The 24,990-nt window shown below is 36.4% G+C and overlaps 1 protein-coding gene across 1 annotated transcript in view; it reads left to right on the forward strand.

Moving 5' to 3' along the window:
* LOC140155730 (uncharacterized) overlaps positions 1–24,990 on the forward strand; it is a 71,914-nt gene that overhangs the window by 23,396 nt on the left and 23,528 nt on the right. Inside the window, exons 8-20 of the mRNA XM_072178667.1 lie at positions 989–1,101; positions 5,605–5,712; positions 6,452–6,552; positions 7,337–7,450; positions 11,687–11,819; positions 15,054–15,160; positions 16,000–16,063; positions 17,247–17,368; positions 20,729–20,803; positions 21,362–21,546; positions 22,347–22,480; positions 23,844–23,899; positions 24,640–24,694. Of these exons, the coding sequence (XP_072034768.1) occupies positions 989–1,101; positions 5,605–5,712; positions 6,452–6,552; positions 7,337–7,450; positions 11,687–11,819; positions 15,054–15,160; positions 16,000–16,063; positions 17,247–17,368; positions 20,729–20,803; positions 21,362–21,546; positions 22,347–22,480; positions 23,844–23,899; positions 24,640–24,694 (1,367 nt within the window). The remainder of the gene's footprint in view (positions 1–988; positions 1,102–5,604; positions 5,713–6,451; positions 6,553–7,336; positions 7,451–11,686; positions 11,820–15,053; positions 15,161–15,999; positions 16,064–17,246; positions 17,369–20,728; positions 20,804–21,361; positions 21,547–22,346; positions 22,481–23,843; positions 23,900–24,639; positions 24,695–24,990) is intronic.

Below are 24,990 nucleotides of genomic sequence, written 5' to 3' on the forward strand. Positions count from 1 at the left end.
GCAATTTCTTGTCCTTTAGGAAAAAAAAATTGGGAAATATTAAGACATTGGCGCCCGTGACTTCTGGTAATTTCATGTCCCGTAGAAGTAAGAGCAAAATTCAACAACTTTGATGATTTGACCGGCAATTTGGGCTGAAAATGTTTGGTAACTCTGAGTTCCATCTTTATAGGTATAGAGGGAAGTTTGGAAGCTGTGATTGTTGTATGCAATCTAAATTTTATGATTTGCATGTTGGCCATAGGCTTCAACATAAAAAGTCCGCAGGCAAATTCTGAGATATTTTCTTAAAATTTCAAGAGCTAGATCTCAAGAACCACTGCATCAATACTAGGCTTGTTTGTACTCATTCTAATGCATTTGAAATGTTGATTCCAAATATTGTCATGAAAATGTGAAATTCTGAAATATTTTGAATTTATAAAGAAATTTGAAACTTGTCGTCTGCAGTCTACACCCACGTGGAGAGGGTTAAATAAGTTTCTGTTGGCCATGAACTTTTGCAGTTTATATAAGCTAGGATTATAGAAAATAAAAAATAGAAAATAAACAAGTTGGATTAGTATACAATACGCATAATAGTCTAAAATGAAGACGGTAAAAAATAGAATATTCACGTCAGTATGGTCCACTTCGATTGACACATTTAGGATCACTTACAGCACAGCCCTAATATGGTGAAAGGTTGTATTTTATATTTACTTCACTAATAATTTGCTTTCTTTTGCCTTTGTGTATTAACTTTTCTATTTGACTCACTAGGAAAAAAGTTATAACTAGATAACTAGAGCTGTCATGTTAGTAGACAGGGTAGACAGGTTACAATAATACCTCAGGCGGGACCTCAGGTAGATGGAGGTTCATCATTTTGAAGTCTTTTGGTAGATATATGTTTTCTTATTTGTTACTAGCTATGGAACCATTTCTATGCAGAAGGTGCTTTATTAATGCTTATTATTATCATTATTATTATAATTATTACATTTAGGGAATTTGATGAAATGATAGGTGGAGAAGTTGCACCATCTCCTGGTGATGTGATTGCAAAACGTATGCTTAACTTGGAGGCCAAAGTTCAGCGTAAAGAGGAGCCTTTGAATGGTAGGTCAAAGGGCAAAAGTCAATTGGTTCAAGGAAGAGACTTTAGGGGCAATTTTGATGTGAATTAGAAAAAATAACAGTATCAACTTAATTTTATATACGGTGCGCCATCGGATATCACATTACCGGTGCAGCCGGTCAATGTGTGAAACTGCAGTACTATTGTATCCAGTCACTGTGTAAAAATGGTCAAGCTTTCGTCAGATGTGGCTCTGACGAAAGCTTGACCAATATAAAATTCAGTTGTTATGGAATCCTACCATGAAAGCCTATCTACTTAAATAACAGTTTGTTTTACTTTAGAAAGGACCTATATAAAGTTGTTGGACCGAAGCTTGATCCTAAGAAAACTGTACATGAAATACTTGGATAAAGTACAATGACACACATCCCCACACACACCACCCACCGGCCCGATTTAAAAAAGATTTAGAACATTTTCAAAATTAATCGAGTGTGGCACAGGGGTGTAAAGGCCCAATTGAAGCCATATTTGGACCAATTTTCACTGTTATTATTGCTTTAAGCATAAAGTGCATGAGTGTTCAAAACATAAGTGCATGATGCAGTCATGTCTACAGTAGAATTCATCTCGACCTTTGCAGGACTTAAACCCCATTAAAAGCTATTAAACCAAGATAACACTCATTGAAACAGCTCAACTGATTAAAATCGGATCTTCTCTGGTTGTGCACATGTGTCTGTTTTCATGTGCGATATCAGTTCGGGGGCACTGCTAATTCAAAGACGTCTCTGATATCAAAGACTCTTCAGTGCCGAGTCACCTGACAGTATCATAATTCAAAGACGTCTCATAAATCACATACTCCCTAGTCTCAAAACCCAGCCGCAAACAATATTGTGAACGTGAACTGGCGCAACGGGAATAATTTTGCAAGTAGGCCTAATCAGCATGATCAGGGTTGTAGCTAGCCCAAATGCCTGCTAGCTCCTGCTAATTTTACTATCCAATTTATGAATTAAATCGCGGGCTCGGGATACACTCTTTCTAGTGAACGTGAGAAATCGGAGAATGCTAAAAAAAATGTTGCTCTTTTTCATAACTTTGAGCTTAAATGCTGCAGAATAACTTTGCTCCCTCGACGACATTTTGCAGACTTTCAATTCTCCGGAGTCCGGACACATCAAAACTCAACACGTGGTGATGAATGCACTAAACTTTTACAATAATATTTCATAGAGTACTCATACTTGAACTGCAACATTATAGGGGGGAGTAGAAAATTAATTGTTCAGGCCCGACTCATGGAAATAATTTCAACCAATACCAAGAAGAAACTAGAAACATTTTTTGTCACTGTTTCATTAAAACATTTTTATTTCTTAAAATTATTATCATCGTTATTAGGCTACTAGAATTACTAGGCGTTTCCAGAATCCGGGACCGTTGGGGGCTGAACTACACACAATTTCAAAAGGATGAACATCGGCGCAGCAGCCCCGCTAGGGGTGTCTGAGTGGCGATGTGCCTCCCCCTCAATTAGTCATTTTTTCAATGTGAAAGCCCCAATGGAGCCATTTGGTGTTACATGTTTATTGGTTATTTTCGAGACATATATTTTTTACAGATTTCCAACTGAGCATGAATTTTAGTTTTAGGCCTAGGCCTATATGAACACTCGTGCTCAATAATTCCTCCAATTCAGCCTAAGTTTAGGCTTTTCTGTTTTGACGCAAGGGGTGCTTGAGGGGGATGTGCTATAATAGGCCTATAGTCATTATATTTATGAAATATAGGCCTATAATTCCTAACAAATTTCCTGCGGACCTGACTTCTGCATGGGTATGAACCTGCTCAATTAGGCCTATATGGATACTTGCAAGTTAGCCTTTTCTTTTTTGACGGAGAAGGGTGCCTGAGGGGGATATGCTCCTTCAGAAGTTGGATAATTATTTTAAAAAGTTATGAAAGGCACAATAAAGTCATTTGGTGTAAAAGTTTACACTTATTATTCGCATTATTTTGGGCATAACAGATTTCAACGGACCCGACTTGTGAGGGGGATATTATCCTCAAACTAAAAGCCAATTGGTGCATCATTTTGCATTAGGCCCCTATTATTAACTTATTTTTCCGACCATCATCATAAGCATAGCCTATAGGCCATATAACCATGTCATGATAATGCATAATATGTATTTTAGAACGGATTTCCAGTGATGCGCAATGACTCAGAACGTACTCTTCCTCGTTTCTTCTTGTTTTCTTCCTTGTTTTCTTTCCACTTTTCCCCCTTTCGTTTGCCTAAAAATCCCCGGATATTGAAATGAGCCTGGGTGGCTGTGGCAAAACAAAATTTTCAACCCAGTTTTGCTAATATTTTGTCCTGATTTTTGTAACATTTTCGTCCCGGTATTGGCAATTATTTTATATGTTTTCAGTTGTCGGGATATTTCTTTCAATTTTTGGAAAATCAGACCGAAAAAGTAGACCTTTTCCTTTTCCCTCCCTTTTCTGCCCTTCAATTTTTTAGGGGGCACTATACTGCCCCACTGGATATGCCCAGGCCCGTACGCAGAGTGGGCCGTGCGGTGGGGCAAAAGTCCCCCAAAAAATCCTAATTTGCGACCATAGCGAGCAAAAAAAATATGTTTTTTATGCTTTTTTATTCAAAAAAAGGTCCAAAGTTTGTGAAAAAGGTCCACTTTTTACAAAACCGCCCCCTGGAAAAAAAAGAACCACTTTTTCAAAATCAGCACCCCCCTCCCCCCCAAAAAAACGGGCCTGGCTATGCCACTGCTCTGTCCCTCCCCTCCCCCTCCCCTCTCTCTTTCTCTCTCTGTCTCCCTCATTTTTTTTTTTTTGACCCGGGGCTGCAGGCCCCAAAGCCCCACTCCCTGGGCAGTGGGCACGCGCCTGGTTTACCGTAATTTGTTGATCTATTTTGAGCCACCTAATCATAACATAACCCTACCCCTATCAAGAAAATACAAGTGTCCATATTTCTCGAATTCATCCCATGCACGTGTGCAAGAGTCAGGCCACGAGGTTAGACCTGAACGTTTCCGTGAGGGGCCTACCATTTTCAAGTCATTTTTGAATATATTTTTGAAAAGGTGCCATACAATGCGTGCCAAAAATCGCTCCCTCCCCTCGTTGACTGGCCAAAAATTCATTGTTCCCTGCTTTTTTTGCCTTGCCAAAATATTCACTCCCCATGACTTGGGATTTTTGTTACTTCAAAGCGTTGGATTTGGGCCATAAATGGCTCGATTTTGCCAATCTAAGTGTTTTCTGGGACCATTTGTCAGAATTTGCACAGATAGATATGATGTTTGCACCGGCAGATATTTGCTAAACATAGGAAAGCATATTCCGATACAGTCACCTTCGTTCCGATGTGCTGCATCTAGTGCCGAACTGTAAAAAAAGCACGACGTGTGTGATATCACAGACCCCCTAATGCGAAATCACTGACCCGTCTTTGATATCAGAGGCGTCTTTGAATTAGCAGTGCCCCTGAACTGATATCGCAATAAAGCTGGTATTATAGCTTCAGTTGGGTAACCGATTATAAAGGAAACGAAAGGAAACAATGGTATGTGTACCTTTGTTCACGAAATGAGACAATAGCCTGCTTTTTGTAAACCAGCATTCTTGAAAATGAGCAACATAATGATTGTTGACTTAACACGGTTTGGAAATAATTTCTTCATATTTTTGGTGTTATCTGTCGTTTACATATCCTTCCTAAAACACAAAAGTGCGACCCTCTCCAAACACCTAAATTAGCTAAAAATTTAGGACATGTTACAAAACTATATTGTCTAGAATTTTAGAAGAGTACTTTTAATATTGGCCGGTTATTTTTCACACAGCGACGTTAACTAGGCAATGTACTATTACCTATAACATTAACTAAAACACCAAAGTACGAATATTTCCAAACATCTAAATTAGCTAAAATTTAGGACATGTTAAAAACTATATTTTCTAGAACTTTAGAAGAGTACTTTTAATATTGGCCGGTTATTTTTCACACAGCGACGTTAACTAGTCATATCCCCATACTTTTAACGAGGGCTATTTGTAGAGGTCACGCGTCAATGGGAAAGAGCACTGTGTATTGTGTATAGGAAAACGGACAGTAACTGCAGTATGGAAGACGGCCACTTGATTTTTCATTTGTAGGGGTGTCTGAAGGGATGTTGTAAAATGAAAGCCCATTTGCAGCTATATGGTGGACCCATTATAAATTCTAGTTGGAAAAAAATGGAGGGCCAATTGAGCAATTCGTGGACCATTATTCACTGTTATTGCTTATTAATCATAAAAGTGTACGGGTGACCAAACAAAACAACCACTTGTTTATCCATACAGTACCTGGGAAGCCATTTAGTAGACAGTATTGTGCACTATTATTGTTATTATTGCTTTTTACAAACAGTTTCTGGTGTTCAAAGCAAAAAGTGTCAGTGCAAGGGGATTGATATAATGATGTATATTGAAGGGGTGCTTTTATTTGTGTCTTTCCATTTCAGATAGTGCCTTGATGGCTGAGTTAGCCAATTGGAAATCAGCAGCAGTAGAAGTAAAGAAAGCGCTGGATGATGCATTCAGGATGGCTAGGACAAACATTGATAGAAATGGTAACTTGATCTGATATCCCAGCAAACACACAACATTGCAACGTTTTACAGAAAAGATTTAATGTCTGGTTATATAAAGGGTATAAAGCATTTTAATAACATTCATAAAACATTTTTGAAAACATGATGCAAAACATTCTAACAGAATGTCATTCAGCTGTTGATAAAATATTTTGTAAAAAATGTTTGCCCAAAATATTTTACAGTAACATTTTAAAAACATATTCATGATCTTTATATAACCTAACATTTAAATGTTATTAAAATGTGTCTTCAAATAACAATTGTGTTTAAAGACCTTGATTTCAAAATCTAAATTCACTTAACTCTAACTTCTTTTGTTTAATGTCTGTAATGTTAAGTTGACCTTCAGGGTTGGTATATGTTTACTACATTTATGTTTTGAACATAACATTTTCCATGCAAATGGTAGATGTAGGCCTGAGAAGAGGTTTGTTGTGTGCTCACAGCACAACCCAGGTAAAGTTTCATTACCCTACATAAAAGAGACCAACAGCATAATTTTACAGTGAGGTAAAAAAAGACACATTATGATAACACGACCCATCCATATACCAAAATTGGCCAAGAAAAAAGGGTCATTTGTATACCAAAAGGCACATCCCAGATGGACATTTGTACACAAGGCTGTGTACTCATTTTCTACAAAACAGTGAAAGCTTACAAGAGAGTTTAACAATATAATTATGGCACCCATGTTTTGTTTTTCCTCTTGTAGGTATTAAAGCAGCCATGAAACAGTTTGCATTTATGTTGGCAGCTGTAGATAGACGTAATCAAGAAAATATGCAACTGTCCCAGGAAATTCTTGAAGTTGAGGTAAATGAAATAAAACATTCACATACACTTTGATGGTTCACACTGGTTTCAAATTACTGGGGGTTTGATATGAATAGGTATACCTCCAATGGGTAGAAACTTTGACCTAAATCCAAGGCTTGACATAAGAGCATCTGCACCAGGAGACACTATATCAAAGAAAGTGTCTCCTGGACAAAGTTGAAAACATGTGCCAATTTAGTTACTTCCATGACTATATTCCAATTTGTTCCGTCTGATACCTGCATCTGGTTTTCTGCTTGTCACTGCCCAAACTGTGGGCCCATTTAAGGTTTTGTCCCTGGCAATCCACTCATTTTTTCTTAATTTTATTCAGGTCTTTCTAATATGGGATGGTTCTAGTTTTTTACACCTGTTTATCGTAGCCTATTCGCTGGTCTTTTGATATGTTTTTTTTAAACTTTTATTTTTATATTTCAATATTTTGTTGTGTAATAATTCTAGTTATACCTTTATGTACCAGAGTCAAAAGCATGAACAGCTCCTGTAAAATATCAAGTCAGCAGCCAATTTCTCTCAAATTTACCCCAACATAATGTCATGCAGATGAACATCATTAACGAACATTGTTACTGCACAGTTGACTGCTAGTGAACTTTGCAGTATAAAGATGTATGCACATGGTGTAAGGTTAAAATTTGTGAAGGAATTCTTGATTTACCAAAAAAACTAACCAGCACTTTTATACAATTCAATTACATTCACCCTATTAAACTATTGAATATGATAGTCTTTAATGATCCATGTTTATTATGTATCGTAGGTCAAGGTGAACCATTTGCAGAAATCGAATGAGAAAACAGAGATGCAATTGGACAAGAAAACAAAAAAACTGGAAGCACTTGAAGCCCATGTCCAGAAACTGAATGCGAAAATGGTAAGCACAGATCAATTTATGTAAGTTATTAAATGATTGAAGTATAAAACTTTTGATCCAGACACAAGAAAGTTATTCCTACCTCTCGGAATCAGTGAGACCGAGACCAAGGGGTTGACAGTGATTAGCCGATTCTCCAAATTTGGCCAAATTTGCACGCTACTGGTATGCTATACAGAAGTTGCGGGAATCACAAATTTGGTACCAGCATGGGCGTCGCCATCTTGGGAAAAGGGCGACTCGACGGTCGCCAGCACCCCCGAACGCGCCCATCAGCTGCTCCCAGCACCATGACTACGCGTAACAGTACGGGTTCCCAATTGTCAATCATCAAGGGTCAATCACCTCGAGCTTGACAACGATATCTGAATAGACTATTGCGAAGTCTTACGTGTAGGGACGGAGTGTAGATTTCGGTGTGTGCCGGATCCTGAAAAAATAATGTATAAATCTTGGTCTGGAGAGTGGGATTGTTGGTCGATTTGATATATTTAATAAATTAAGTTAATGGATGCGCTAAAAATATTATTAAAAGTATTAAAACAGCTATTCAACATTTGAAAAAATACGCTGTTGCAGGCTTGAAAAGGTCTAACCTTGGTTGCAGCAAGCCGTGATTTTCACGGGTAATTTTATTTCTTGAACGTGGAGCACGGGCGCGATGCAGCCAGTAGAAATCGCGGTAGTGTTCCAGGCCTACGCGATGGCAGGGTAATGGCGGCATCCATAGTTTTATTACATTTATCTTCGAGTGACGCTTCCCAATCTTTATTTATTCCCTGCCGAGACTGTGATGTTGTGACCGCTTTGACCTTAGACTTGATCACAGTCTCATAGATTCCTAAAAATTATTATTCATTACACTATCATACCCCTCTAAGTTTTCAGCCATTCTAATTGACAGCTTTAGTTCCAAAAGAAGTATTTCCTTGCAATAACCAGTTTACCAGTTTGTTAAACAGCCAATGGCAATATATAATGTATAATCCAGATGGGGAATATGTTACATCAGATGACCATGTTTATTCCAGCTTCCAAGAAAGTGACATTCATCTGAGGCAAATTGGTAATCAAATGTTGACAGTTGGTAACAGGTGTCATGCCGGAAGCCTTTTTGGTCATAGTATAGTTGACTGAGTTATTACCCACCTTTTCAGCTAAAATGTTATTAAAATTAACGGACTGATTTGACTGAATAAATTTCTTTTGCACAAAATCCGAATTTTACTCACGATTGACCTTTTAGTCTATCATGATTGATATACATCTTCAGAATGATGATGGTTGCTCCTCACTTCCGGTTTGCTGGATCCCGACTTTAGATGGCATATTTTTATCAGTCAGGAGTGGCTTGTATATGCAACTTAAGAAGTGGGCTCCTTTGTCCCTATTCATGACGTGGGGTCCTCTTCTCCTGATGGATTCTCTGATGTGTCTAGAGTTTGCATTGTCCCAGTTAGTGACATGATTTTGTTGAACAGCATAATCTGCTATGATCGGTTTTGACTGTCCACTTAGCGTTTGTTTGCGAGTTTGACAAGTGTTGTTTTGCCAATTAAGTCTTGGACTCTTTAATAGCTGTTTCTTTCTGGTGTTCATTTATTAGACAAATCCAGAATTTGCGACCAGTTTAACCTACATAGTAATGGTTACAGTTGGTGCACAGAATTTTGTATACCATCAACCATCATCATTATGAATTGTCTATCAACCTTGATAGGCAGAACCATCAATCGTGAGTACAATTCTGGTTTTGTGCTAAAGAAAGTGACTAAAATGTTAGTAATTGGGACTTAAAGTCCATTTACTAACATTTTAGCTGAAAAGGTGGGTAATTACTCAGTCAACTATTTTATAATACTATGACCAAAAAAGCTTCCAGCATGACTGGACCTGTTACCAACTGTCACCATTCAATATATTCAGTCCGTTTACCTACAAACCTGATGAATTAATATATGCAGTGATTTTAAGGACTGATTAAGGAGTCTGTAGTGAAATAAATTTTGAATATACTGTGCACAGAAAGTATCTGAACACTTGAAAAAAATTCATAATTTTAAAACTAAACCATATTTGGGTAAATTTATAATAGACTAGCGGGACACCCGCGCTACACGCGGGTCCCCGCTAGGTGAGTAAATGGGAGCGTTCACTAAAGCGGGAGGAATTACTGAACAGGTAGAATCATTGAAAAGGTAAATTTCATTTATCTGAGTCTGACCCTCGTTAAGCCTATAAGTTTCCATTTTAGCTTCTTTCTTTCTTTTTAGTTTCTTCTACATGGGCCAATTTTGTTCCATTTTTTAAAAACATTTTGCTGCTAAGCTTGCAAATTTCCGTTACCATGTTTTTTATTTACTCAATCCCGTTCCCATTATTTTTTAAATCTGTCCTTTCTTACATTTCCTGTTGACTTCATTTTTTATTTGCTGCTTAGCTTGTGATTTCCCGTTTTCATGTTATTTATTTAGTTCTGTCCTCAGTTTAATAGTTTTTTTTATTTAAATCATCTAATTTTATTAGATTTTATTATTCTTTCCTTCTTTAGCCTATTTTATTCCCGTTTTCATTTTCTTACTGTGACTAACTATAGGCTAACCCACATACTCGTAGGCCTACCTGTTTGTCCTCATTTTGTTTTCTTTTTTAATTACAGTAGGCCTACCTCTTCATGTTGTTTGTACTTTTTAACACACATCTTTTCCCGTATTTATTACGCCTCACGGTCGATTCGTTCACCGTATTATCATTCATTCTTGCGACTCTCGCGTTTACGCGCGACATGGCGTAGTGTGCTGCGTTACCAGCACGCTATCGCTGCGCTTCTGCGAATGCTTGAGCATTAGATACGCCCGCACGACACGCACGGGCTAGCTTGACAACTGACTCCCTTTTTTGTTTACCCAGCATAGCAACGTACCACATTTTCACTGATTTTGAGGCCAATTCTTGACCGTTTTCAACCAAATAAAGTTTAAACACGTTGCCGTATATTCATCGATCTTTTTGGCGACATTTGGATCAAAACTGACGGAGCCTTTATACATGATACATAGATAGATAGATACAACATTTCCCTATTTATAGTAAGATGCATTATCTCATCCTGCACATTTTGACAGTGTATTGAATCCAATGCAACCTCTAGAAGCAAAGTTACTAGTATTTGAATGGACAAAGGCCCAATTTTAAATGTGACACTTTGGTCTATACAAAGGCATCTATAAAAAAATTAATTTACATAAATATGGTTTAGTTTTAAGATTATGATTTTTCCAAAGTGTTCATATACTTCTTGTGTGCAGTATGATACTAGAAATACTGGTATACTATGAAGCATGATTATGTTTTCATATAATGAAATCTTCACAGATTACAGGCAACCATCAATTTAGCTGTATTTTTTTTTATTACTCATTATTTTTTTTGCTATCCGCAGGCTGCTTTAAACAAGTCTCTGTTATTATTTTTTTTGCTATCCGCAGATTGTCTTAAACAAGTCTCTGTCATTTATTTGTCTTGCTATTCACAGGCTGCCTTAAACAAGTCTCTGTCATTTATTTGTCTTGCTATTCACAGGCTGCCTTAAACAAGTCTCTGTCATTTATTTGTCTTGCTATTCACAGGCTGCCTTAAACAAGTCTCTGTTATTATTTGTCTCGCTATTCACAGGCTGCCTTAAACAAGTCTCTGTCATTTATTTGTCTTGCTATTCACAGGCTGCCTTAAACAAGTCTCTGTCATTTATTTGTCTTGCTATTCACAGGCTGCTTTAAACAAGTCTCTGTTATTATTTTTTTTGCTATCGGCAGATTGTCTTAAACAAGTCTCTGTCATTTATTTGTCTTGCTATTCACAGGCTGCCTTAAACAAGTCTCTGTCATTTATTTGTCTTGCTATTAACAGGCTGCCTTAAACAAGTCTCTGTCATTTATTTGTCTTGCTATTCACAGGCTGCCTTAAACAAGTCTCTGTCATTTATTTGTCTTGCTATTCACAGGCTGCCTTAAACAAGTCTCTGTTATTATTTTTTTTGCTTTCCGCAGATTGTCTTAAACAAGTCTCTGTCATTTATTTGTCTTGCTATTCACAGGCTGCCTTAAACAAGTCTCTGTTATTATTTGTCTCGCTATTCACAGGCTGCCTTAAACAAGTCTCTGTCATTTATTTGTCTTGCTATTCACAGGCTGCCTTAAACAAGTCTCTGTCATTTATTTGTCTTGCTATTCACAGGCTGCCTTAAACAAGTCTCTGAAAGAGGCTCATGAACAAGTTAAAAAGGCTAGCAGTAAACAAAACGCTGCCGCTTTAGAAGCAGCTGTCAAAGCTGGATCTGCAGCAACTAAAGCATTGGAAGAAGAAAAAGGTAAAAGTCAACAAAAAATATCAATTAATCAATAATAATTTGATCTTTAGCTGCATCTGTCATTTTATCATGGGGACTTAAGTTGAGATTGCCCAGTACCGACTGTAAACTCAGGTAGTGCAGTGGTTAGACTCTGGACTGGTAATCCAACAACCGGCACGGTATTCAATCTCCTCTGGACCGCTAATACAGCGACCAGGTTGCAATCCCCGCTGAGTCCTGATTTTTTTCTCTCTAAAAATTTTCATATGTCAGTTTGCTCAGCCCCAAACACATAAGTTAAATCATAATTTCTTGGGCTTGCATTGTTTATTTCCAATCCTCACATATATTAATTTGTGTCTCACATGCTAGAGTGAAGCATATAGGCTGCTCCTTCTTCATTATTTCTGCCATTTTAAGATAAAATGAGTCTTAAAGACACATTCAATGATTTGTGAGAGTGCATGGGTGACTGACATTATTTTAGGATGTCCTTTTTTTTTTACTTCACGATGCTGTGCATTCATAAGTGACATGACCTCCTCAATTGGTTTCACGCTTATTTAACAGGGGGAAGCAGAGGGTTGTTATTGATGGGCTTAATTCCGATTGGCTTCCAGTTGTTTCAGGGGTGCCCCAAGGTTCAATATTGGGGCCTATGCTTTTTCTTTTATACATGCATTAATGACATGCCCAGTGTTGCCCAGAATTCTTTTTTAGCTTTGTTTGCAGATAAAATGTTATAAAAACATCTCTGATGTCTCTGATTGTCACATGCTCCAAAGTGATATTAAGGGGGCACACAGGATCACTCAAAGTCGGGTATTTTAGACATTGTTTTGTATTGTATCTTTAAAAGTAATGATGATAAGTATATAAAAGTATACATTTTCAGAAAGGAAATAACACAAGGAATCCAACTAGCACGGCAGATTTCTGCAAAATTGAGCAGTTTTTGAGAAAAGCGCCAAAATTGATTTTCCATGCCAATCTTTTTAGGTCCGCCATAACAACTTACCTAAATTTCAAAATTGATGAAAATTGCATATTTGTGTTCTTAAGACACAGATCTAGAAAGTGTTTTCTTAAATTTTGAATTTTTCCTTCGTTTAAAAATATGGGTCAAAAAGGATTAAAATTTGACTTTTTTTCAATTTTGACCAAAATTTGGGATATTTTAAGGTATATTTTCAAAACGAAGAAAAAATTCAAAAATTTGAGGAAACACTTTCTAGATTTGTGTCTTTAGAACACAAATATCTTATTTTTGTCAATTTTGATATTTAGGTAAGTTGTTATGGCGGACCAAAAAAAAAATTGGCATGGAAAATCAATTTTGGCGCTTCTCAAAATCTGCTCATTTTTGCAGAAATCTGCTGCATAGTTGGATTCCTTGCATCATTTTCTGAAAATGTGTACTTTTATGTACTTATCTTCATTACTTTAAAGATACAATACAAAACAATGTCTAAAAATTTCCACTTTGAGTGATCCTGTGTGCCACCTTAATGCATTATTTAATTGGAGCAAAACATGGGATCTCCATTTTCACCCCTCTAAATGCCAGATCATATCAATCACCAGACGTAGGAATGCAATTAATCATGCTTATAAAATGAATGGTGCCGTTCTAGACCGTGTTAGTTCCATCAAAGATCTTGCTTTTGATATTTCCTCATCTTTCACTTGCGATGATCACATTACAGGGTTGTTAAAAAGTGTACCAAAAACTTGGTATGATTAAACGCACCATTGGCTTCAATGCCCTAATAAAGTATCCAGGACTTTGTACTCGGCCTTGGTTCGTAGTGATTTGGAATATTGCAGACCCCTCTGGAGTGGTATCTCAAAGCGCAACATCTCTATTTGTAATTTTCCAAATTGCAGGCAAACGTAACTTAACCTGCATTCCCCCCCTCTAATTTATTTTTCCTTCCCTTCTTTTTTGGATTTGGTGGGCGGTCTTAGAGGTGCTTGGCACCTGTTCGCTCCAGCCATTCACTGGACTTTTAAAAATAAATTTTGTTCCTTTCATGATATTGTGTAATTTTTGATGTATCTTATGTGCAATATTATATTTTTTTTTGTAATTCTGTGCCAGTGATAAAGTGATAAAGTGTAATAAATAAAATAAATAAATACCAAATAAAAGTTGCAACAATTGTGTACAAATGGTAGGATCATATTGATGTTTCATCAGCTCTTTCTACCTTGAAGTATGTTGATCTAATACCAGGTTTGGACTATGTTGTGTTAATATTAATGTGTTTTGGAATCTCTAAATTTTGGAGATAAAAAGTTACAACCTAAATCATATAGTAATTACTAAAAAAAAAAAAAAAAGGTAAGCTTATGATTGTGATCCCACCACCTGAGGATCTTGGAAGGCACTATTATTATTAAATGGGCTATTCCAAGCATCATTCTGCAATGCAAATTTTGCATAATTATGCAAATTACTGGAAATTAGGGTTGTTTGGAAAAGTTTCTCCTTCCAGAATGATTCACTTACCCAAAATAGTTTCCATTATGCTATTCACCTACCTATTTGACTGCTGCATTAAAAAGAAATTCATATGCAAACTTCACGGTACGGAATGATGCGCTTGGAATTGCCCAAATCACAATGATCAGTTAATGTCACATACAAAAATCATGATTCCCCATAAGCATTGAAAATGTTTGCATATAGGGTCTCTATAAAACAAAATTTTGTGTCAATCAAGCTGTGCACCCATGTTAAATACCGTAAAACCCGTCTACAAGCATATATAGTGTTTTTTATAAAACCTTAATTAATTCGAAGCAAGCGTTAATATACCAATACACTAGATCGGTCTTAAAACAATACTTGTTTGTATATGCTTGGATCCATAATTTATTTGCTCAAACTCCATAATGGCGACTGGATTAATGTAGCTTTCATCAGAAGCACACTATATGCTTGTAGACGGGGTTTACGGTATTGTAGCATCTGTGTGACCCGAATGACAGCCACCCCCACCCGCCCCATTTAAAGCCAATAAAACACATAAAATGTAAGATTTTGGTATCTGTTGAAAGCTCATATGTCTCTTGTATAATAGTTATAATTCCACATTCAACAAATTTTAGGCCTGAAATGTGTTTTCTTTTAGGCCTGTAATGTGTTTCGTTTTATAAGCAGAATGTGCAATGTGTGTCTTTTACCTTTACACAAAATGATATTCATTTATTCTGTGATGATTGTTTTTTATTATTATAATGATATAGCAAAACTTTTGGAAGAGTTGAAGGTTGCAAATGCCCAACATGCAGAAAAAGAAGCTGAATTACTGATGCAGATAGAGCAAGTCAAGGAGATAGCCGACGATTCGCAGGTCAGTAGCCAACTAAAGTCTTCATGCTGCTTCTATATAATGTTGTTTGCTGTTTTTGATACAAAATCATATTTATAATGGTCAGTTTAATATATTCAAATGATTGGGAATCAACAATAGAGGATGTAATTTTAAACACATCAAGGCATAAATATTGAAACCACGTGGAATTCTGCAGGTGATGAAAATTGAGCAAACTAAAGGTGTTTGTGACTAAAATTATATATTTTTAAATATGACCAATAAGATTGTACAATTTCTTTGTACTTAATTATTTTCTACAATATGATTAAGTTAATAACTTCTTAACCCATATGCAATACTGCTTTTCTAGTGCCCTTGATTGGTTAATTACATGATACAAATAGTCTTAGTAACCAATCTTAGGACTTTTAGATATCTGAGGAATTTTAAGCTTAAATCCCTCCAACCCTACTGACTCTTTGTCCCATATCTCTGATTGGCTCATTTCGTAATATAGTCCTCTTTGTAACCAATCAAGAGAGCTCTTAGAGGCTGATAATTTGGTTGGTAGTGGGTTTAGAAGGCTGATTCTTAAGTAATGAAAGTGTAATCATATTGTAGCATAATTCAATGAAAAGAATTGAATCAGACAAAAAGATCAATATTGGCTCATGTTTGTCACTTGTTTTGGTGAAATTTGCCTTGAAAATAAAAATTGCTTGAAAAAATGAAAGAATCAAAGAAGAGAAAATTGCACTTGGAAAGACAAATTTTTCAAGGCTTCATAATGGACTTTTTAAAATCATGCGATTGCTTCACAGAGTATTAAAATGTTATTTCATTTCTTTTGCTTCAAATCACATAATTTATACCAGGATACATCGGAAAAACTGAACCGTGTTGTTGAGAACCTGCAAATGCAGCTGGCTGATGCTATGGGTGAGTTTGACATTGCTTGTCTATTTTAAGGTTTTAGTGGGTATAATGATAAAATATGTCGACTCTATATATAAACACCTCAAAAGAAATAAGTCCCCCTCTGAACATGTCGTCATAACATCGTAAGATTTCGTTTTGTACCAACAAAACTAACTTTGAAATAATTATATGACTGTTTACTAAGTGCTGTGTGAAAATGAGAGATTTCCATGACTTCAGGGCTGAATGAGCCTAAATTGAAGACAAAAAGTGCCCTTTCCAAAAGTCACAAAGTAGGCCTATGCTTGTTAACTTCAAGGTGTATTGGGACAAGGAAAGGAACTGACCATCTTACAACTCACTGTGCTGAAATCTGCACCAAGGGGATTTGCATGGCTGAATGATTAAGAATCGACACACATTACAGTAAATGTTCACTTAGTGAGGATTTTAAACTGCACTCAAACACATGGGGTTTTCCATTAGTAACAAGCCATGAATCAACTTTTGTGACAAGCATAGACCTACTTTGTGACTTTGGAAAAGGGCAGTTTTTGCCTTCAATTTAGGCTCATGCAGCACTGAAGTCATGGAAATCTCTCATTTTCACACAGCACTTAGTAAACAGTCATATAATTATTTCAAAGTTAGTTTTGTTGGTACAAAATGAAACCTTACGATGTTATGACGACATGTTCAGAGGGGGACTTATTTCTTTTGAGGTGTTTATATATATATGTGTGTCCACACCTATGATGATCAGAGGTAGTGTAATGACCAAGTTCCAGACTGCATGGTCTGCCAAACATTTTACTCACTTTCCCCTCTTTTGGCTCTTCCCAAGGAAATTGCTGACATGACCAAGTTGACCGACCAGCGAGACCACTACAGCACCCAGTATTGACTCCTTCAGGCAGAGACAGAGGCATAAGATCATCCTGCCACAAACATATTTTTCAGTTTTTAGCTATTATTTTGTAGCAGTATTATTATGATTGATTCAAAATATTATTTGTATGATCCTATGACCATTATTCCATCATAGTTGGCAAATGCTCAAGTTAAAAAATGAAACTGCTGACTCATCCAATCAGATGCAGATCCAGTAGTCATAGAAAGTGATTCAAATCCTGACTCCAACTTAAACCCTAATGCTAAGCTGTATCTAACTAACTGTGTGTGTTATGTTGTTGCACATTTACAGATAAAATTGATGAATATGAGAATCGTCTTGAAATAAGCAGCACACAAAACAAGGCTAAGCAATCTAGGCAGGAATCCATGAGAGACCAGTATGTGGAACGAATCAAGGATTACAAGAAGGAGGTATTTTATGAAAACAATATTTTTACATTTTTTATGCTACAGTAAATAAGGATCATGTTATCAGGGTGCAACACTAATTCAGTGTCCATGTAGAAACACACACTAATTCAGTGTCCATGTAGAAACACACACTAATTCAGTGTCCATGTAGAAACACACGCTAATTCCATACCATTTCTGACTTCCCTGCAATACACAGCACAATAAATTTAATTCCAAATTAAAGCTTTGTTTCTTTAGATTGCAACACTTTTATTGGCATATAGGTCTATAGGATTGATCACCTGATTTTGTCACAATTTCAAGGTGCAATAAAAACCTGTAAAAAATCAACAAAATTCATTTCTCAGATTTGAGAACCAGACATGCTCAACTTTGCCACAGAATAACTTTGTGGAGATTAAATGTTGAAGTTTTTTCTTCATGATATACAAGTTAAAGACTTCAATTTTTAATTTGGACCTATATCAAGGGGATAAAAGGCAATAAATTAGATGGATTTTATTCTCACATGAAGTGTGGAGTGATTTATACTAGACATTTTAATTGAATGAACACAGCTTTCAACAGCTGTACATGATCCAACCACGATCATATATCGCATATTTCAAACTACAACACGAATGCACAACCTTGGATACAATATTTAAAATACTAACCAATCATGAGTGTGTTGGCATGGTTGGATTCACTTCCACATTAGGGATGCATGCACAGGCGCACACACTGGCGCACAGTGTCGACGCCCTATACGATAAATATAAATTTAATACTCCATTGGTGAGCTGACGGGCGAGTGGTATTTCACCGAGCATAAGAAAAGGAGTTCTATCTGATTGGCTAGCAATCGATCGCTTAGGTCGCTTAGTAGTCAACTACAAACTCAAAACTGAGCAACGTATTCAATTCGATTGAAATCGATATTCTATTATTGGCGTGGAGCCAAATTGACCAATCATGATCATGTTAGAGTTTCATTCATTACTCGGAGGTAAAACTGACCAATCAAGTACGACTTACTCATTACGTGAAGCGACTTTATTCATTAAGACTTTGCCAGACGTGCATCACGTAGTTGCAAGATATCCTCGGTCACGAAAAATAAAATTAAAAAAGTAGTTTATGAAAAGTACGAACTGACTTATTATTAAGATGGACATGCACTCATAAGAAACTCATACAGTATTGTACATAACTATATAGCTAGGCAGAGTGGTGGTAAACTATGCACACAGTTCTGCGATCTGCAGTGTATCGCGGGGAGATAATTTGTATAACTTGCGCGGTGTCCCTGCGAATTCGACCTTCAGCAAACTGCAAACCAGTTCGGATTTACTTTATATACTAGTAGTAGGCCATACATACTGTAGTTACTGTCCGTTTTCCTATACACAATACTCAGTGCGCTCACCATTGACGCGTGACCTCTACAAATAGTGTATGTTAGAAGTATAGGCCATTGCCTAGTTGACGTCACTACTGTGTAAAAAATAAGCGGCCAATATTTAAAGTATTCTCTGAAATTCTAGAAAATATAGTTTTGTAACATGTCCTAAATTTTTAGCTAATTTAGGTGTTTGGAAATATTGGTACTTTAGTGTTTTAGGAAGGATATGTAAACGACAGATAACACCAAAAAATATGAAGAAATTATTTCTAAACCGTGTTAAGTCATTAAGCTTCTCATTTTCAAGAACGCTGGTTAACAATAAGCAGACTATTGTCTCATTTCGTAAACAAAAGCCCACAGTATTGTTACCTTGCGTTAAGCTTTATAATCGTTCACCCAACTGAAACTATAATACCAGCTCATTGCTCATTGCACAGGTAAAACAGACACAAGTGCAGTGTGTATTTAACCAGAGAAGATCTGATGTAACATAGTTGAGCTGTTTTCATTGAGTGTTATCTTGGTTTAATAGCTTTTAATGGGGTTTAAGTCCTTCAAAGGTCGTGGTGAATTCTACTGTAGACATGACTGCATCATGATTATTTTAAAGTCAACAACATTCAACAATATGATCACCGTGATAGTATGACAGTATCAGTACCGTGGGTGTCAGTGATCCTGGCCTGACAAACAAACAAACAAACAAACATGCCACACACATGACACATGCATGCAAGGTAACATTGACTATACACTAATCAAACAATGGTATTGATCCTGTACAACTGGTCGTGGTTTATTTACAATCGATTCATTTAAAATCCCCATAGTAAACATTAATTTTGGCAAGAGTTTTCTCTCTCTGAAAGCGAGGATGCATCCACTGGCTCCGCGTAATGAAAAGATCTAACATGATTGGTCAATTTAGCTCCATGACGAAAAAAAGTAAGCTACTGGCGTAGCAGCTCCATCGTTATGGCGGTTACGGCCAGCCATATACTGATCATGCGAAAATCGTAAAAACATAGAATAGAAACAGTGTGGCAGGCTCTCAAAATCTCAAATTGTATGCTTAGCCTAAGTCGCTCAGCCTATCTCGAATAAAATCACCATGCGTAGCTGTTGAAAAACGTGAGGATTCATCGTACTATCACGGCAATTTTTGACACAAAGATATAGGGTTGATGACGGTGTGTGGCGTACATCGTGCAGTGTATGCGAAAAATCGTCACGCTATGTCAGGCTGTGTTCATTCAATTGAAATTTCTAGTATAGTGATGCACTCTCTTATCTTATATTGTATTCTTAGTCAGTGGAAGTGGTCTAGTTCGTAGACACATAATCTGATTGGATATCGCATGATTTGGTGTCGTCTATCAGGCCGTAGCGACCCCACGTCATCATGAGTGTTGATAACGCTTAACACGCTCATAGAGGTCTTGGCGTATGTATTATGCGTTGTATGCGTGAGCGCATTGCGGAATACTTGCACGCGCTTAGCAGTACGCGCATAACAAAAGATGTGAAGTTGTAAACAAGTTTCGTTCATTTTAGAAAAGGGGAGTTTTTATGATGGTAACTTAATTTTTTGCTTTAAAAAATAGTTTACAGTTATTAAAATAAAATTTAACTGTCTAAGAATAAGAATAAACGACAGGAATTTTTATTTTGACTATCCTCTACCTATGATAGACGACAGGCAGGTCCAATATTTTTTATCGTAGTGGATGCCAGCTGCGACCACTACTCAAAATATTGGACCTGCCTGTCGTCTATCACACGGTAGAGGATAGTCAAAATAAAAATTTCTGGCGTTTATTCTCTAATTAATGTGGATGTACCTGCTTGCCATATAAATATCCAACTACTGAATATGCAGTGACAGATCTACAGGCCAGTTTCGGTAATAAAGATAGAATATAAATGGTCAAATAGATTAAATCATAACAATTCATTGTTTTACTACTCAGGTGGATGCATATGATATTGAAGTGGGTCGACTCAAAGAGGATATAAAAGCCAAAGAGGAAACAATTCATATACAGGTAAGTGTTGAATTCTGATTTCTTAGAATTTTTATTTTCCATATAAATTTGAGAAGTTAAATGTTTTCCATATTAACACAACTTGAACTAATCACAGCTAATTTTTTTTAGCAGTATGAGGTGAGTGGTGCTTGTTCCATTTATGGTAAACAGTATGTCCACCTAAGTTACTAATTTATTAAAAGTGGAGTCAAACAGATGATTTTATGCACTGCCATTAAAATATCTTTGAATAAAAATAGTTAGACATTAAAAAACAAACTATCAGGAATCTATGATCCAGTACTGACAGCACAGTCCAAAGTTATCAGTGGATTGAGTTATCCTACCAAGGACCTGAAGCCTTCTAGTCAGCACTCAAGCAACAACATTACTTCCACAGAACCTTATTTCCTTCCACTTCCTCATCTCTTGCCAAAACATATTGATTGCATATACTCAGGATCTCACCCAAGTATCAAGTATAAAATTATTGTAGTATTTCAGGCGAGCAACTCCACATGCTGGAAGTACAAATACAGTTGTCATAATTTCAAATGATTTGTTTATTTTTTCAAGGAAAACAAGATCTCTGACTTACAAGCCCAGGTAAAACAGCAGTCATCTGCCATACAGCAGATGCAAAATATCCCTGCTCCAACTGGTTCTCCGGCAGAATTCCGCCAGATGGTTACCAGGATCAAAGGAGACTATGAACAAGAAATACATCGTCTCAAGGAATACCAGAGTAAGGAAAAACAAAGGTGCGTTTAATCAGTCTTACATTTCATAAAGAAAGTCAGTCATGAGCAGTAGCATTTTAATATTTTGTGTAGTACATATTGCTCTCAACTGTATACACTGCAAAATTACATTACCCCCTGCCTGTTATTCAAAATCGCCACTGTGATTTGTCGAAACATGTACGTTGTAAAGGGGTTATCCAGTTAAAATCCTTTATACCCTATGGAAGACATGACCTTATTCTCCCACACATGGAATCACCTTAGGTATAAGTTATGTCTTCCATAGGGGTGTATGGATTTCAACTGGAATATGCCATGCCAATGCAGGCACATTATTTGCTGTGGTTGCATCTGAACTGCAATAAAGCATGAAACATTCTATGCAGAGTATTTTGTGCTATTTAACATCTAATTTTTCTGTGATACCCACTGTCACTGATGCTGTGGATATGGACTCCTTACCATGATATAAACATCTTAAAATATTTGGCAAAAAGTCATTTTTTTCATAATCGCAGTATTTTGTGGCAATACTAAAAAACTGATGTTGCAGTATCCTTTTCAATTTATTTTGAGCCATTATACTCTTAGATTACTTTAATATTCAGTAATCTGTGCTTTGTCAGTGCAAAAAATTTTCAACAGCTAGGGATTTCACTTAATGTCATATCTAACTTACATGCACATAAGTTATGTGTTCTTTCTGAATATAGATACTGTCATCCAATGGCATTGGCATGGAGGCTAGTTAAGACAAAAATAACCTTCCCCAAATGACTATAATGTGTTGATGTAACTTTTGACCTGTTTGCATTCAGGGGCGAAGCAGGATTACGACGGCAAGAACAAGAAATGAAGAGCACCTTAAATAGTGTGTACAAAGAGACAACGCATCTGCTGAGGGCGCTCAATAGATTCAAAGAAAACATGGCTGCTTTGATTGAAAAAGAAGGTGAATATTTTCATTTTTTTTGCTTCGGAGATATTTGTGGATTTTGTGACACAATCAAGCATAATGAGTCACTAAAGTTGATGCACTAAGTATGCACAAAACAAGTTAGTCTAGGTCTAACTTTAGGCCTGGTTAACTATGGAGATTAGTCCAACGGAGCCTAAGAACGCTTTGGCATTTACAATTATTCTATATTATTTTAAATCCTGTTTAAGGGCAAATACACGTAACTTAATATTTATAGATGGCAGCCGTTTAATCTTTGGACTTTGCTAGGAGCAAAGAAGGAAAAGAAATGAGTAAAAGGATCCCTCCCTAAGTTTAACCTCCTTATAGTTAGACCAGGTAGACCTGGTCTAACTTGTTATGTGCATGATACGGATCAAAGAGTTCTGACTCAGAATTGCACTGTGCATAAATTATGATAAATCTACGTATTGGTTTGTCATGCATGGAGACCAAAATATTGCACCTCTTGCATTTATCAGCAAAAACTTGATTATTGAACAGTAATTTGCATCTCTAAGATTACTGTGGGCTAATCAGGGAGCTACACTATTTTGCCTTCCATGATTGACACATAAAAATGGCAAGTCGGTACTCTTTGGGTTTAATCTCCTTGTTATGCAGTCATTCAGTTTCTTTTGTATTTGATTGCATAGAGCCACATGAAAGTTAAATCCCAATAAAGGTATGCACGTCCAATTTTGAATGGATGTTGGCATTATTGTCCAGTTGTAATCCATACATCCCCTATATGGAAGATATGGCCTTGATCTTCCACACATGGAGTGGGGTTACCTGAGTGGGTACTGCTCCTGTCATAGGAGCCATATGTGATGTTATGTTTGTACTCACATATGATTGGAAGTTTTGAATTAGAGAATAAAGGTATTGTTTTTAGCCGCTGGAGTGCATCTATCGTCTCATATAACACGGGCGACATCATTATTCTAAGTAAAACAACGGCGAGGCCGAGTTGTTTTACGCCAAAAAAAAATTGATGTCGCGTGTTATATGAGACGATAGATGCACGACATTGACTAGAAACAAGATCTTTATTCTCATTCTTAAACATTTCAATTCAAATAAATATATTACTCATAAGTATACCAAATGTTAACCAAATTAAATCCTACATTTGACAAGGAATTACCTAGGGCTTAGAATCGATCAGTCCCGTTGTTGCTATGCACCTCTGATTGGTTCAAATACCGTGTACGAGCATGACGAGTATCGCGTTGACACACACACGCTAAAGTGTGTGATATTGTGACATATCACACGGGTAAGAACCAATAAGATTGCAAGAACATTATTAAGTGTTTAAGAATACTGAATAATGTACTATTATAATTTTCAGGTCTTTTGGATACTGGTCATGAAATCAAACAAATACAGAATCTGGTTGTAGAAGAGGTAAGGAAAAACTCTCCATATTGGGGCCACACCACCAAAACAGTTCCATATACTTGATTTTGTAAAATTGCAACTATTCAAATGCAATTTCTCGCATATAAAGTGACTGGTCGCTTCAAATCTACTTTTTCATGGTAGGCCGATATATACAAGGTGTCCCAAAAGTCTCTTTATCATTGAACCATCATATCTTTCCTAGGATTGGTAGAAGGGAAATCCAAATACATATTTGGAAAGTAAATTCATGCAATTATTTAGATACCAAACATGATTCATTTCCTTCCTTTATAATACGACAAATGCGACATGTCATTCTTGTTTGGAAATGTGAAATTGATTTTTAGACTTCTCTCTTCACCTTCTTTACTAGTGAAATATATGGTTAATGATGATAAATTGAAATAATTTCTTCATAGAATTTCCAATCTAACAATGGTTTTATATTCAATGGGTGCCATCAGCTACACGCCTAGTGTTTTTGATGGCATCCACAACTCATGTATTTTAAAATGCATTTGCTAAACTGGTAAGGCAGCAATGGTAATCTGGCAGTGTAGTCATAAAAGATGAAACAAAATAGGCTACACAACTCTACATTTCAAGCAGTTCAATTCTGGAGTTTATTAATGAAATTGCCTTTAAAAATATTATTATTTAAATATAATTATCATACCCATGAAGCCATTGTCTTCATTCTGTTAATTTTTATATAAGTCAGTTTTGTTTATATTGCTTTTCAGAAACCAACAGATTCCAGGTTGATCTTGAGCCAACTGGCTGGCAATGCTGTTGAATGTAAGAACATAATTATAATAATGTAAAAGATTTTGAGGCATTCAAAATGTGTGATCTAAGAGAATGTGTAACATGAGATAGGGAACATTTGAATTACAGTTTTATGAACATAAATTAATGTCAATAATGAATTGGTTTACCCATGAAAAACCATGCAAAATATTTGAGAATGAACATTGTATTCCTACAATTCTCATCATATTTTAATGATGGTGATTCAATTTAATTTTGAAGTAATGGCTATAATAAGGCCATCTTAATTTAATAGTTTTTCTCAAAGTCCCTACGTGCATTAG

The sequence above is a fragment of the Amphiura filiformis genome, chromosome 6 (assembly GCF_039555335.1).
Source record: "Amphiura filiformis chromosome 6, Afil_fr2py, whole genome shotgun sequence".
Lineage (NCBI taxonomy): Eukaryota > Metazoa > Echinodermata > Ophiuroidea > Amphilepidida > Amphiuridae > Amphiura > Amphiura filiformis.